At 41.5% G+C, this 16,396-nt stretch overlaps 2 protein-coding genes across 4 annotated transcripts in view; one reads left to right on the forward strand and one right to left on the reverse strand.

The window, feature by feature from the left end:
• Nucleotides 1-3,043, reverse strand: part of BZW2 (basic leucine zipper and W2 domains 2) — a 57,397-nt gene extending 54,354 nt beyond the window's left edge. Inside the window, exon 1 of one of the 2 annotated variants that reach the window (XM_070470598.1) lies at nucleotides 2,924-3,043. The gene's annotated coding sequence lies outside the window, so the exon portion shown is untranslated. Of the gene's footprint in view, nucleotides 1-2,907 lie in introns of both variants that reach the window. The other variant, XM_070470595.1, reaches the window with a different exon arrangement.
• Nucleotides 3,044-3,402: 359 nt separating this feature from the next.
• ANKMY2 (ankyrin repeat and MYND domain containing 2) overlaps nucleotides 3,403-16,396 on the forward strand; it is a 38,773-nt gene continuing 25,779 nt past the window's right edge. The window contains exons 1-2 of one of the 2 annotated variants that reach the window (XM_020912555.2): nucleotides 3,403-3,696; nucleotides 12,884-12,948. In XM_020912555.2, the coding sequence (XP_020768214.2) occupies nucleotides 3,630-3,696; nucleotides 12,884-12,948 (132 nt within the window). In that variant the 5' untranslated portion in view covers nucleotides 3,403-3,629. The remainder of the gene's footprint in view (nucleotides 3,697-12,883; nucleotides 12,949-16,396) is intronic. The other variant, XM_020912554.2, reaches the window with a different exon arrangement.

Here is a 16,396-nt window from a genome sequence, read left to right on the forward strand (position 1 = left end):
AAGGAGAGAAACAGTAAAGAGGAAAGGGAGGTCATTCCAAGAAGAGAGAAACGCAGGAACAAAGGGGTAGAAGTTACTGGCATGTTAGGGAATCAGCAATGAGGTGACCTTAGAGCAGAGTGTGTGGGAAGGGCTGGCTAACTGGAAATGCTGGCTGGGACCAGAAGTCAGAGCCTCCCAGACCAGACTTGGGCCTCTATTCTGCAGCTGGTAGAGAGGAACTGGAAGTGGAAACCTCCAGCCCAGACCAGACCAGAGCCTCTCCTCTGTGGCCAGTGGAGCCAAGGACAGGTTTTTAAGTGAATCAGTTCTGTCTTTACAAAGTATGTCTCATCCTTCAGTAGATGATGGGTGCTCACTATCGGCTGAGAGGTCCAGCGTATTAGGAGTAGGCAAAGGGCTGACAGGGACACATGTAAGAATTTCAGAAATCATTTTTCTTTTCAAAGAAGAGGAAAGAAAAACAACATATAAATTCCATTACACAGTGTGCAACAGTGTGTCAGCACACTTCTCATTTGTTTTAAAAAGAGTGGAAATACACCTGCAAGTTATAAACACATAGAGTTTCTCAGTAAAAGTATGAGAAAAATAGACACTATGGGTTGTAGGACATGGAGAAAAACTGGGAAGAGGCTGGAGAGTTTTTTGTACCTTTGTCACATTGAACCACATGAACATGTTACCTATTAGCTAAAGAATACATACTTTCCCTCTTACTTCCAGCCATGTAGATAGAGAATAACGCAAAGAGAAAAGGTTTTGGAGACAGATCTAGGTTTCAGTTTGGGCTGTGATACTTCCTAACTGTAGGGCTGTGGGCAAATTAACTTCCTTTTGTTTCTGTCCTCTTATTTTCAGAAACAGGGGTAATATTGGCTAATTTTTGGGTCATTACAACAATGATTAAACTAATCCTATACAAAGCTTCTGGCGGACTATCTGGTGCCGACTAAGTACCCAGTAAGCAGTAGCTATTTTATTACCAACAAAACTTCTTTGATGTGAACACATTCTTCATACAAAAAAGTTCTTTGAACAAGTCTAAGGTATACTCATTAGCCGATCCTATTCCTACATTAAATATTAACACTGTACAAAACAATGAATGTAACCCATGATAAACACTACCCATTACATTATCTAGAAATTTAAAATTAACATGTTATTTACATGCATTTCAAGGCAGATGTTAGCTGCTTTATTTCTAGCTGCCTAGATTTACTGAATGAATATAGTCACAGAGGACTAAATACCAACAAGGCACCAGGAAAACAGAAAATAAGTTGCTATCCTTCAGAAACTGACAACCTCAGTGAGACAACAGGTGTGACCTTCAAGTAACCATGGCCCCAATTTGGCAGAAGAGATGGAAATTCTGGCAATGAAGCACCCAATTCTGTAATATCCCTTATAGGATGTTAAGTCACATGGTAAGGAAAGGTTACTCTGTAAGCATTTTCTTAGCTTTATGGGTTGCTCCTTCATGAGACTGTGTTTTCAATCAGCTGTAACTGTGGCAATAGCAGCATTCTAAGTGTTACAAAAGATGGGTCACTCAAAAGCCTTACTACTTGTTTGAACAGTCACATCATTATTAAAGCATCCCTGAACAAAAGTTTCTTTGTTATACATTGAGTTGAATAATTTCAGACCATTTTCATGTGAGATGTTCTGGCTCAGATTTGCCCCAGCCTGCAGAGATGAAGCCTTAGACAAGAAAACATCTGGGATTCAGGGGGGAAAATTTTTTTTTGTTAAAGGCAGGAAATAAGGGTGAACATCTTCCAGGATTTCAGAAGTGTTAGTGAATGCTTCCAAGAAATGAAGGTGTTAAGGCCAGAGGAAAATACATTTCACTGCATATATGGCACAAGAGGGGAGAAAGAGTGGTGGGGAGGGATGCTTAACAAAAAAAATCGACATAATCATTCAAATATTTCTCTTGGAAGCAAAAGGGTCTTGGGAGAAACATTAATACTAGACTGTAGAGAAACAGTAAACACTAATTTCTAAAGAAGCTTTCACCAGTGCTGTAAATATGTTATGGATAAGCAGCCGGGAGGAATGACTGACTTTATATTAGCAAGCAAGTCTTGTGGCTGAGCCACAGGGGGGTGCACACTTGTATTTATCCCCTAGCTTCCCATAGTGAAAGCTTGAGGTTACATATTACAGCTGAATGAAGGTTGGATTAAGAGGCTAATCTAATGCTATATATAGACAGCAACACCAATTTAATCTCCGCCCCTTCCCCCTCCCCTCTCTATTTCCATAAATCTCAAGATCTGAGTTACAAAGAGACTGGGAACTCTAGCTGAGTGAAGAGCCTCTTCTTCTCCCCTCCCCCTTGACTGTCTCTCCTAAATCAAGTATTAGTGCACGTGTAAATTGCTTCCAAACACCCTTTACAGGCACACAGGGCGATCAGACCCAGTTTTCTTCTACAGCTTCCACAGGGGCCGGAGGAGATGACAAGTGGGGGCGAGGGGCAGGTTGCCAGAAGAGACTTATTGTCACATGCTTTCACCTCGCTTGTAATGGGGAGCTCTCCTTCGCTCCCCACTCGTAGTTCAGAGCCTAAACCTTGGCTTACCCCGGAGTTGCATCTGGCGGTGCCACGCACGAGACGCTGTGCACCCGCCACTTCCCACCGCGTGGCCGGCCCCTGCCCGCTCTTGGTCTCTCGGGGCGGCCAAACGTGGCGAGTGGTGGGTCTTTACTCTAGGGCACCGATACGCTGTAAAAGCGATGGTAATGGGGTGGAGGGGAGGCTTCCCCACCGAGAGGCAGGAAGCCGCCCGAGCAGGCACATGCTTCCTCCCAGCCAGTTTCGGCCGGAGGGGAAGCTCCCAGTCGGGCTTTGGCTCCGGTGGTCTAAGGCTTGCCGGCTTTCCCCTACCCTACCTGGCTTGCTTCTCACCTGTCCGAGGAGGTAGCGGCGACGCGCGAGGCTGGGGGCTGCGGCGATCCCGGCAGCGGCGATGGCAGAAGCGGCAGTGGTGGTGGCAGACAATGGAGGAGTGAAGGACAGACACATTGACATCGACACACGGAGCTCGGCGCAGCCCCGCCTCCCACGCCGCCCCGCCTCCCAGCCCGCCCCCGGCCCGGGCCGCTCCACTTCCAGGGAAATAAAGGGGGGGTGTATAGCGAGAACCAGGGAGATGCACGCCCCAAGAAGAAACTTTCGAACACAGAAGTTCCAGATAGAGAATTGGATTATTGTGTGTTCTTAAATATCTGAACTGGAAAGAGTGGCTTGGGGGAAATCTGTAAGAAGCATTTAATTACTCCCCCAGTGATTTTCTCCATTTGGTTCTTCCTCCCCAGGCTCTTCCAATGGGACAGCAGCCTCGCTGCTGCCTCCTGCAGCTCCTCCTCCCTGCTGGGCCAATGAGGCGCGGGGGGCGGGGACTACCGCTGGACCTGCGGAGACCGCCCGCCCGGCTCGCCCGAGCTCGCCCGCTGCTCGCCGGCGCCTGGAAGGAGGCGAGAATTCGAACGCTTCCGCGGTTGAGTCCTAGTCGCAAGTTGCCTAACATTGCGGCTGGCTTTCGTAATACAGACGCGTCGTTTCTTTTTAGTACTCCCGAAGACACAGAATAGCCGTCAAGCTGGCGGAAGCAATGGTTCACATAAAGAAAGGCGAGCTAACCCAGGAGGAAAAGGAGCTGCTGGAAGTCATCGGAAAAGGTGTGGGTGCAGGGCTGCGACCGGGGCTCTGCCTGCCTGGCCGGGGAGGGGAGAGAGGGGCGTGGCGGAGCCCGGGCAGCGCCCCAGGCCCGGCTGACCCCGGGTTGCGGTTTTACGAGGTTGACACCCTACCACCGGGAAACAGCGCTCCTCCTTTTGGTCTGGGACGAGTTGCGGGGGCGGAGAGGTGGGGAGAGAGAAGCGCAGCTGGGACGACAGCGGAGGTTGCAGACATTCGTCCTCTGAATCAGCTTTTGGAAGGCGGCACCTTTCCGGTGCCGGGGGTGGGGCCTCAGAATGTGCATTCTTAAAAGCTCCTCAGGTGAATTGACCACGGTCCGCCTGGGCGATAGTGGCCGGAAAGTTTCAGGCTCTTAGACCGGTGTCTACAAGGCCATTTCGACTTCCGGAGGCCGAAGGATCTGGATCCCTTGGCTGTCTCCGCCCCCTTTTGGAGGAGGGCGGGGTGGAGAGAGCGCCTAAGGAGCAGGGTTCTTTATAAGGGCACAAAACGACATCTGTAACTTGCGCTTTGAGCCTTCTGCCTGCAAGGCCTTCCTGGCATCCTTCCAGAAGCCCCCGACCGCCGCAAAACTCGCGCGAAAGCGAAGGGGTTGAGGAGGCGTCCACACCGCTTGGCGCGCTTGGCAGGGCTGCGATCTTGTTTGTGATCGCGCTCTGCGCTCATTCTCTTCCATTCTCTCAATGCGAGTCCCACTTCCACCGCTCCTGGTGCTAGGGAGGGAGACGCAGGGCCCGGGGACGAGCCAGAAACCATGTGTCCCCTCAGTCCCCCAGCGGATATCCCAGAAGAGTTTAATGCTAAGTCCCGTTAGCTGGCAGTTGACAACAGCATGAATACGTGGCTTATGCACTGTCACCAGGCGGGGATGGGGGATGCGTGGGAACCGTGGGCGTTGTTCACGTGGCTGTTTTAAGCTCAAGAATCAGCTTGCCCTCGGTCAGGATCGGCAGAGAGGCTGGTCATAATAACATAAAAAGCTTCCCAATTTCCAGTCTTTATTTCTAAGTAACATGGCTCAGATCTGGACTTACAGAGAGAGAGAAAGGCAAACTTTATCCTGACAAGGAAAGTCTACCTGGAAAAGAGAGAAAAATCGGGTTGGAACTCAACAGGTGCTGATGAGCTGAGCTCACCCGATGTGACCTCAACAATTTTAAGTCAGTCACAGCTGTATGTTTGTCATGATAAGTGTTCTTTGCCCAAAATTTGTGGGACTTAGAGTTAGATCAGTGTGTTTGTTCAGCATGGTTCTCGCTGACCTATTTGGCATGCAGTCTTTCTGTTCTGCTTGTCTCTGTTTAATTTCTCCGTGCCTTTGGTGGCTCTGGGATTCGGCTCACCAACCATGTGAGTCTCAGCTCTGTGCCAAGTACAGTGCTGGGCAAAAAAGGAGACAAAGGATCAACTTACAATCCATCAGGGATGCAAATGCTGTTTTTAAGCCGTCCAGGGCTATCACCTTCTCTCAAAAGTGTAAACAAGAGAGCAGTTTTGTAAAGTGGGTCTCTGAAAGGCATAGATGGGGTGTGTGTTTTGGATGGATTGCAGGGAAGGGGAAAGCTTGGATACATTATTGGGTGTCCACTAGTTTTTATTTGTAAAGATTAAATGAAACAGTTGATGTGAATTTAGCCTGGTTAACACTGTGACTTTTTTTTTTTACTGGGCTCACATTGTTCAACAAATTACATAGACCCTCTTTCAGCTATTTATTTGGTGCAAGCTGATGAGAAAAGAAGTGAGATGGACTTCGTAAGTGATACATTCTTTTTTTTTTTTTTTTTTAGTTGGAGGCTAATTACTTTACAATATTGTAGTGGTTTTTGCCATACATTGACATGAATCAGCCATGGATTTACATGTGTTCCCCATCCCAACCCCCCCTCCCACCTCCGTCCCCATCCCATCCCTCTGGGTCTTCGCATTGCACCAGCCCTGAGCACTTGTCTCATGCATCCAACCTGGGCTGGTGATCTGTTTCATACTTGATAATATACATGTTTCAGTGCTGTTCTCTCAGATCATCCCACCCTTGCCTTCTCCCACAGAGTCCAAAAGTCTGTTTTATACATTTGTGTCTCTTTTTCTGTCCTGCATATAGGGTTATCATTACCATCTTTTTAAATTCCATATATATGCATTAGTATACTGTATTGGTGTTTATCTTTCTGGCTTACTTCACTCTGTATAATGGGCTCTAGTTTCATCCATCTCATTAGAACTGTGATACATTCTTGTCAAGTGAAGGTCGGTGGGACATCACCATACTCTAATGAGAAAACTGTAGCCAACCTTTACTGACTGTTATCATGGGTCTGGCATAATTCTTCGCACTTCACATGTAACCGTGCATTTAATCTTCATAAGCTAGGAATACAGACTTCTCTGTAGCTAAATCTGCCTGCAATGCAGGAGACCAGGGTTCAATCCCTGGTTTGGGAAGTTGCTTTGGAGAAGGGGATGGCAATCTACTCCAGTATTCTTGCCTGGAAAATTCCATGAACAGAGCATCCTGGCAGGCTACAGTCTGTGGGGTCGCAAAGAGTTGGACACAACTAAGCAACTAACACACACACATAACACTGCACAACATTTTAAATGAGTTAGTGTATATTAAGTATTTAAGATACTGTGTTGGCTATGATTATGGTAAATATGGCAGTCTCTGTTATAGATAACAAACCAAGGAATTGAAAAGTTAAATAGCTTGCCCAATGTAACCCAGGTAATAAGTGGCAGAGCAGAAATACCATCTGGTTCACAGTTGTAGAAACATGCTGGACTTGAAAACAAACTAAACAAAAAAATGAAAAAATGAAATCAGCACCATAGCAGTCCATACCATATCTTACTCACTTTGAAAGGTAATTGCATTAAAATATTATCCTCTGTCAAGTTAAATTAATTATAATTGTAAGTGATTTTGTAGTTTTGTGTGTAAGTGGCTCAGGGGTGAAGAATCTGCCTGCCAAGCAGAAGACAGTGGGTTTAATACCTGGGTTGGGGATATCCCTGGAGAAGGAAGAAGCAACCCACTCCAGTATTCTTGCTTGGGAAATCCCATGGACTGAGGAGCCTGGCGGGCTACAGTCCATGGGGTCCCAAAGAGTTGGACATGACTTAGCAACTAAACAACAATTTGTAAAATAGTTGTTGGCTTATAGCCGAACAAAGGTCATAAACAGGGTTTATATTTGTACTCATAAGAAGCATTTTTTTTTTTTAAGAAAGGAGTACAGTTCTGATATTTTCCCCCCCTTTTGGTACATTTCTCGACTTTGAGAAGCACTGGATTAGTCAGTACTACTCTGTGAAATTAATAAGTTTCTAGCCAAGTGTGACCTGTCACCTTGGCCAGTCTGAAATAAGCTCAGCAAAGTTTTGAATGTCTCCATCCTGCTAATCACTGCCCTCCAAAAGTTAAGCAGATTGCAAGGGGGACTTAGAGCCCAGAGAATACCACATATGGCAGTGGACACTTTAAGAACAATTTCTTCTTTTGACTGAATTCATATGCTAGCTACTCTAGAGGTTGTTTATTTGTTGGAATGCCAAGAAGAAGTTCCAGATGAAACTGAGAAGCTGTTTCTCACATATCCATTTAAATCATAGTCACTGACAGCATCCATTTCACAGCATTTCAGAAGAGAAATGAAATCACTGAAGCACAGTTAAGTGGCTTATATTACTTGTAGATTGAGCCATTCTTCCAAGTTCTGATATCTTTTTCACTAAACACTGAGGAAGCACTGTTTCAAAATAAATGAAACCTCCTTAAAAAATATAAACCAGAAGGTCTTTCATTACTTACCTTGTTTAGTACTTGAAATTCCTGGAGTCAGTGTTGCTGATTTCACAAGAAAGTAATGAACTTTCTTTTCTTTTTCTCTTTTTCCATTATTTGTGTTAAAGGGTCTATGAAACAGGCTTGAACAATAAGGTTTATTCTACCAGTCTTACTGGAGTATAATTTAAGTATGATAAACGATGCATATTTTAAATACACATTTTTTAAAAGAGAGTTTTGACATAAGTACACATCCACGAAACCTTCATTGCAATCCACACAGTGACCAGTTGCATTACCCAAAAGATTCTACATACCTTTTCTAGTCTGCCACTCCTTCCAATCCTGTCTCCAGGCAAACAGCAATAGGTATCTGTCACTATTGGTTAGATATATTTATTCTAGAATTTTATAAAAGTGGAATTATAACATAAACATAGTAAATATTCCTTTTTTTTTGCATGACTTCTTTCACTCAGCATCATGATTTTGAGGTTCATCTATACTGTACCAACAGCTTTGTTTTTTATTTTCTTCATTTATTCCCCGTGTATGGATGTATCATTATGTGCTTACCTGGTCACACTTAGGGACATTTCAGTTGTTTCCAATTTGGGACTGTTAAAAGATCCTGCTCTAAGGTCCTGTGGAGTTAATATGGTTATTTCTAGTGCCCCTGGTACATAGAAAGATTCAGTTCAGTTCAGTCGCTCAGTCATGTCCGACTCTGCGACCCATGGACTGCAGCACGCCAGGCTTCCCTGTCCATCACGAACTCCCAGAGCTTACTCAAACTCAAGTCCATCGAGTTGGTGATGCCATCCAACTATCTCTGTTGTCCGTTTCTCCTCCTGCCTTCAGTGTTTCCCAGCATCAGGGTCTTTTCCAATGAGTTAGTTCTTCACGTCAGGTGGCCGAAGTATTGGAGTTTCAGCTTTAGCATCAGTCCTTCCAATGAACACCCAGGACTGATCTCCTTTAGGATGGACTGCTTGATCTCCTTGCAGTCCAAGGGACTCTCAAGAGTCTTCTCCAACACCACAGTTCAAAAGCATCAATTTTTCGGCACTCAGCTTTCTTTATACTCCAGCTTTCACATCCATACATGACTACTGGAAAAACCATAGCCTTGACTGGATGGACGTTTGTTGGCAAAGTAATGTTTCTGCTTTTTAGTATGCTGTGTAGGTTGGTCATAGCTTTTCTTTTAAGGAGCAAGCATTTTTTAATTTTATGGCAGCAGTTACCATCTGTGGTGATTTTGGAGCCCCCCAAAATAAAGTCTTTCATCATTTCCATTGTTTCCCCATCTATTTGCCATGAAGTGATGGGACCGGATGCCACAATCTTAGTTTTCTGAATGCTGAGTTTTAAGCCAACTTTTTCACTCTCCTCTTTCACATTCATCAAGAGGCTCTTTAGTTCTTCTTCGCTTTCTGCCATAAGGGTGGTGTCATCTGCGTACCTAAGGTTATTGATATTTCTCCCGGCAGTCTTGACTCCAGCTTGTGCTTCCTCCAGCCCAGCATTTCTCATGATGTATTCTGCTGCTGCTGCTGCTGCTGCTGCTGCGTCGCTTCAGTCGGGTCCGACTCTGTGCGACAACATAGACGGCAGCCCACCAGGCTCCTCCGTCCCTGGGATTCTCCAGGCGAGAGCACTGGAGTGGGGTGCCACTGCCTTCTCCAATGCGTGAAAGTGAAAAGTGAAAGTGAAGTCGCTCAGTCATGTCCGACTCTTCGCGACCCCATGGACCGCAGCCCACCAGGCTCCTCCGTCCCTGGGATTCTCCAGGCAAGAGGACTGGAGTGGGGTGCCACTGCCTTCTCCCTGATGTACTCTGCATAGAAGTTAAATAAGCAGGGTGACAATATACAGCCTTGATGTGCTCCTTTTCCTATTTGGAACCAGTCTGTTGTTCCATGTCCAGTTCTAACTGTTGCTTCCTGACCTGCATACAGATTTCTCAAGAGGCAGGTCAGGTGGTGTGTATTCCCATCTCTTTAAGAATTTTCCATGGTTTGTTGCGATCTACACAGTCAAAGGCTTTGGCGTAGTCAATAAAGCAGTAGTAGATGTTTTTCTGGAACTCTCTTGCTTTTTCGAAGATCCAGCGGATGTTGGCAATTTGAAATCAATTCAGGTCTCCTAATAATTATAGCATAGAGTTCAAAAACAAATTTAAATTCAAATATATAGAAGCCATTAACTATATGACTGGGCAGGTTTTACAACCTCTGTGGGCTTCACTGTGTTCATTTACAAAACAGCTCTCTTAGATACTATTTTTTTTATGCAGTGATTCATAATCCTAACTTAAGGACATTTGGTTACAAAGTCTAAAAATAGATATAAGTAGGAGAATTTAGAAACTTCACACTTAAACAGATGCAGTATTTCAAAATGCATGTTGTAATTAAAAGTCTATTTAAAAATACATTTATCACTATGTATCTATGATTAAATCTGTATCCATGTATTATTTTTAAATCGAAACACTTTATTTCATACGTGATTTTACTTACACATAAATGTTATAGCAACTAACAAGCGAAATAGTTTTTTTAAATGCTTAACTTTGATATAGATACCTCACAAAAAGACATTCCTTTTGGAAAGTGAAGTGAAAGTCATTCAGTCATGTCTGACTCTTCCAGGCCAGAATACTAGAGTGGGTAGCCTTTCCCTTCTCCAGGATATCTTCCCAATGCAGGGATCTAACACAGGTCTCCCACATTTCAGGTGGATTCTTTACCAGCTGAGCCACCCAGGGAAGCCTGAAACTCACACGTACCCAGATCTCATGATTGTCTGATGGATTACTGGAAACAGAAATGTCATGTTTGTTTCTCCCTTTTTGTTTGTTTTGGCTACTTCTTGTCCTCAGTGAGACCGGTAGTCCCAAGCTAGAAATTAGGAGTGTCACAATAAATTTTATTATGCTGCTCTAAATACAAATAACAGGAGTATGTAATGTGCATGAAAGTTGTACTGTCTGTCCTGCACCAAGACAAGCCCTTAGTCCTAAGAGCCTAGAGCCTATGGGATGGATGTTATTATTTCTGCTTCACCGATGGGAACACGGAGGGTTTTATAGGACTTGTTCATTTTTATAGTGCTACTAAAAGGCCTGTGGTATGGTATAAGAGAGGGCAGTAACAGTGAGAACATCACACTTATCATCATCTCTTTTCTGCTAAAATGCTGGCCCATCCAGATAAGTTATCAATCCCACCCTAACGGAGCAGGTTAGATTGTGTTTTCTTCTCTGGAGTAATTTGGAGAAAGTCTCACAAGGGAACCAAATCATTAAATATTGTTTTCATCATTATAGATCTGTTCATTTTTGTCTCCAATGAAATGTCTCATTTCCTATCCCTCTTTTAGTACCACATTTCTTCATCTTAAGAGTTTGTTACCTGAGATTTAATACATTGCTTTCCTGAGGAAAGCAATTAATCTTTTAAACTTAATTTCAAAATATTGTTTGAGAGTCTCCTATATGCACAGTGAGGAATGGCCAAAAAAAAAAAAATCCTTCTGCATTAACCATGCATTTCCCATTTCCATGCTGTTGACTTGTACAGTTTCCTACTAATGTCATTAAATTGGGAACACCAAATTAGAAATCATCGGAAGTTTCTCTTCTTGGGGGTATTGTGCTCATCTGTTTTCCAAAATCTGTTTTCATTCTCTGGATTCCCAAACCGTTTTAGAAAAATTTTCTAACCATGGTCCCTACATTTCAAAAGACTAACTGGTATTCCGTGGCATGTGAGTGAACGCCTCATCTTTTTTTTTTTTTTAATTGCCCTGTGACTGGGCAGATTTAACATGTATTCTTAGCCGTTGGGCTCAACGTTTATAGAATTATCGGCCTGTTCCCTAACATGAGCCAAGTGTTTATGACTGTAATTCCCATCCTTCCCCTAACATATGGCAGGCTTTGGCATGATCCCAGTCCCTATAGTATTCTTCCTTTACTGCATAAACATCTCTTGGTTGGATGAAAAGTGACTTCAGTTATTCCTCAGTGGATAATGAGGTTCAACTGAAGCATCTTCCTCAAGTGAAATTGGGATGCTGGAGTTTGTTCTAATTCCTTTCCAAAGATGTGTGAGTCTCTGGTGAGAAACCACGGGTATGGATAAGCTTCTGTACAGAACCTTCTTGCATGATGGAAGGCTTTCCCCGCTCCCTCTGTAGCTATAGCCATTCAACCAGTGATACAACTGCCCCTCAGATGGACTGCAGGATCAGACAAATGAACTATTGACAGGATAGCTGTCATAGTCCAGGGCCTTGTAGATCCCTCACTTGACATGTCCCCAGCCGAGCTATTGCAGCATCAGTCTAGGAGACATTTCTGTGTCTCCTCTCTGTTGGTGAGGGGCACTCAGATTATGTGCCTAAGCAGCAGATCAGGTAGAAAGAAGCAGGCTAAACTCGATTCTGCTTTCCACCTTTAACTCTGGAAGAACTGCAGACTTTAGCATGTTCTTGAACGATAATTCTAAATTTAAAAAGAAGAAGTAATTCCTCATTGAGAATGCTTCAGTTCTTCTATGTCCTTTCAGAGGAGAGGCTTAGCTCATCCTTTCTACCTGAGAACGTGCAATTTCATTATCCTGTTCCCCTTCACACAAGAAATTTTTTGGCAGAACATGTGGTTGGCTTCTTCTGGTGATGATAATAGCAGCATTTTCTCCTGAGACTACTTGCTTCTGTCAGTATGTGTTACAGACGGCTGGAAAGCCTGACAGTTGTGGCCCAATTACAGCTTATTTACAAATTTACAGAAACTGACCTTTAGTTTTATATCGGATGACTTTCAGTATGAGAGTCTGAATCCTGGCCGTAACGGCACTTTTATATAGTACCAGCCTTTAAAGATAACGTTTACCTCAGCGTTTCCAAACCAAGAATTCTATTATAAGCATGCCATCAATTCACAGGGCCTAGTGGCGACAAGGTATATAAATACTGACTGTATTTTGAACCCCAGTTATTACATTGACTGCAGTTTAAGCTTTAGATGGGTTGGATTAGATGCCCTTTAAGATTTGTTTCAGTATTAAAAGTCTTATGCCTTGTGGTTTTTGTATTACTGCCAAAAGGAAAATGCAGCCAATTTAATATACTCTGAGGCCAGTGGAAGTAAAAGCAAGATGGAGCTATTTTAGTCTCTATGAGTCTGTTCTTGGGAATAATTACTTTGTGGAAGAAATACTGTGTGATTGATGTTTTATTTCTTAACAACCTAACCTGACTCATCTTAGTTTCACAGATAATCCTTTAAAGTTTGTTTCCTTGGTATTAGATTCTTTTCTAAAGATAAATAAACTTTGCATTTTCTTTCTTTCTTTTTTTTTAAGGTACTGTCCAAGAAGCTGGAACATTGTTAGCCAGCAAGAATGTTCGTGTCAACTGCTTGGATGAGGTAAAATTTAAAATGTTTAATAAGATGTTTTACTTCCTATGAGAATAGATAATGTATAAAATCTAATAGTAAGAGTTGTTTTCTAGCATTTGTCCTCAAGTTATATTAAGCTCTAAAGCAAATATTAGCAAGACAGGTTGCAAAAGACAAATAGCATGTAAAAAATGTTTAATTTTACTGGTAATCAAATAAGTGACAATTAAACCAATACTATATCGTTCTTATGAAGTATGGGAAACACTGGACTTAATATATATGCTAATGGATTAGGTATAAATTGACATCACATTCTGGAAAAAATTTTTAGAATATTTCTCGTTTTTAAACATGCATACCTTCAATCCAGCAATTCTCCTTCTAGGGAAGGTTAACTGAACCTAAACTCAACATTATACAACAGTTGTATCCAAAATAAGTTTCTGAGATGATGGTAATGTCTCTTCCAATCTGTCCAGAATGGCAACCATTAGCCATATGTGGCTAGTAGCTACACTATTATGCAGGACAGTTCTAGTACTATAGACAGTTAACTGAATTTCTGTTTCTCATGCAGAAAAGCAAGTGTTTTGTTAACCCTTTACCCACACATGAATAGCAAAATTAATATCAGACAAAATAAAGCTAAAGCAAAAAACAAAAAAAATGAAGACTCTTTGTTATATGTCATTAATAATCCTTCAAGAACACGACAGCATTAAGCCTTCACTAATAAGCTTTGAGGTTCATAATGAAAAAGAGGAAATCAAAGGAAAAATTTGTAAGACCACAAAAACATCTTCTGGTTAAGTAGAAGTATACAAGGGTCGGAAAATTGGATAACCTAACAGTCTCTGCACTGTGTATAAGACAGAAATAGTACATCTCCATTTTATGTGGAACACTGATAAAAATTTGCCTGTGAATGATACTAGTTTGTACAGGAAAATTTTAGCTAATTTTGAACAAGGTTACCAAATGTAATATAACACTGAAAATAAAAATTTGATCCAAATAATAAAACATATAACCCAAATGCTTGTTAAAATTCTGAATAATTCTTGGTTAATGGAAGAAATAGAAGTAGAAATTACCTGCTATTTGTAACTGAAAGCACAATATTTATCAAAAGCTACTGTTGATCAAAAACTGGTGTCATGTGGCAAAAATCATATTCAGAGGAAGTTTTGTAGCATGTAATTATTGTACTTTAAATCTTTGTGGTGTTCTGAGCTTTCAACTCATGAAGTTAGATGAAAAATAGTATACTCAGAAAATATAGGAAATGAATTAAGAAAAACAGAAATAAAAAATTTTAAAAGTCACTAAACATAAGCAACAAAAGAAAAAACAAAAATGAAAACCTTTGTACTTCACACCATCCAAAAAAGTAAACCCACAGAATGGTTTTACAGATCCTATCTGGTAAGGGATTTGTAACTGAAATGTGTTAAGAACCCCTACAACTCAATAATAAAAATTACAAATCACCCTATTTAAAAATGGGCAAAGGATCTGAATAGACATTGCTCCAAGAAAACATACAAATGGCCAATATGCCCATGAAAAAAGGCTCAAAATTAGCTGCCAGGGGAATGCAAATCAAAACCACAGTGAGAGGCTACTTTATACCCACTAGGATGGTGAAAATAAAAGAGATGATAACAAGTATTGGTGAGAATGTGGAGAAACTGGAACCCTCATGCTTTGCTGGTGGGAATGTAAAATGGTGCAGCTGCTCTTTAAAAATGGGTTGACAGTTCCTAAAATGATTAAACATAAGAGTTACCATATGACACAGCAATCCAGGTATATAACTAAGAAAAATAAAACATATGGCAATACAAAAATTTTGAATATGAATGTTTATAACAGCATTATTCATAACAGCCAAAGTGCCAAAGGTGGAAACAGTTCAAAACATCCATCAACTGATAAGTGGATAAACACAGTGTAGCCTATCTATGCAAGGGAGTATTACTCAGTTATAAAAAGGAAAGACATCTTGATGCATGCTACAACATGGTGAATGTCAGGTAAAATTCTGCCAAGTAAAATAACCTAATCAAACAAGATTAAATATTATACGATTCATTTATAGGAGAATTCAGAAATGAGCAAGTCCAGGATACAGAAAGCAGATTCTTGGTTGACTAGGGCTGGGTGATGGGATTGGGTGGGGGCCAATGGGAATGACGTCAGTGGGCATGGTGTTTCTTTTGGGTGTGACAAAAGTGTTCTAAAATTGATTGTGGTGATAGTTGAACAACTCTGAAAATACTAAAACTTATTTAACTGTAACATTAAATGGGTAAATCATATCACAATGAAACTACTAACAAAGAAAAGATAAAACAAAGTTATCAATTTAAGACCCCCAGCGCCCCCAACAAAAAATAGACAATTCTGAAAGTAGAAGCAAGAAAATTACATGTATGAACACCAAGGAAGAAAGTGAGAGCATAATCTGCAGTGAGAAAAAAAAAATTGTCATAAATTTTTTAAGCTAATTCATTTGAAAACCTATATGAAAGTAGTGATTTTGCAGAAACATTAAAATGAATGTATTCATCTCATATAGAATTATAAAAATGGAAAATAAGAGATTTGTGTAAATGTATTTAACTGTCAACTACCTTTTAAAGCTACAGACCTAAGTAAGTTTTACAAAATGTTCAAGGACCATTTAATTCTCATTTTACACAGATTGTACCATTTTTATTTAATTTATAAAAATATGGGCAGATGCCCAACTCATTTGATAAAATAATCCTAATGCTGATTCCAAAATAGGAAGAAGCCCAAGCGAACTGTGGGCTCAGTGCACTTTGTAAATGAGGATTCAGAAACACTATATAAAATACTAGCAACTTTATACAGTGGTGTATCAAAAGAATAATAAGACTTAACAAAGTAAGGTTTCTCAAAGAATGACAGGATGATTCAGTTTAGAAAATCTTATGTAAATCACTATTTTACAAAGTAAAAGAGAAGTGATCTATAGATCATCTCAATAGATATTATAATGTATTTGATAAAATTTAGCTACTGAGGGTAAAAACTCTTTAACAGATTAGGGTAGAATGGCTCTTCTGTGTCTTAATAAAAGAATGAGTTTCTGGAAACCCTCCACAAGTGCTGGCATCCTATTGAATGTTTAAAACATTAGACACACTCCTATGCTATACCATCCTATATGTGTTTAAACCTGGAGAAGGAAATGGCAACCCACTCCAGTATTCTTGTCTGAAGAGCTCCATGGACAGAAGAGCCTGGCGGGCTACCATCCCTGGGGGTCACAAAGAGTCGGACCCGACTGAGTGACTAACGCACACTAGGAGCATTGGGATCAAGACAAAGAGGGCCTGGACATTCTGTGAGCGAGCTGCACGCAGATTTGGCCTCCTAGGTATTCCTTGAACACAGAACACCAAAGAGTTTTACTCTTGCAGTCTCTTTACTGGAGCATTCT

The sequence above is a fragment of the Odocoileus virginianus genome, chromosome 1 (assembly GCF_023699985.2).
Source record: "Odocoileus virginianus isolate 20LAN1187 ecotype Illinois chromosome 1, Ovbor_1.2, whole genome shotgun sequence".
Lineage (NCBI taxonomy): Eukaryota > Metazoa > Chordata > Mammalia > Artiodactyla > Cervidae > Odocoileus > Odocoileus virginianus.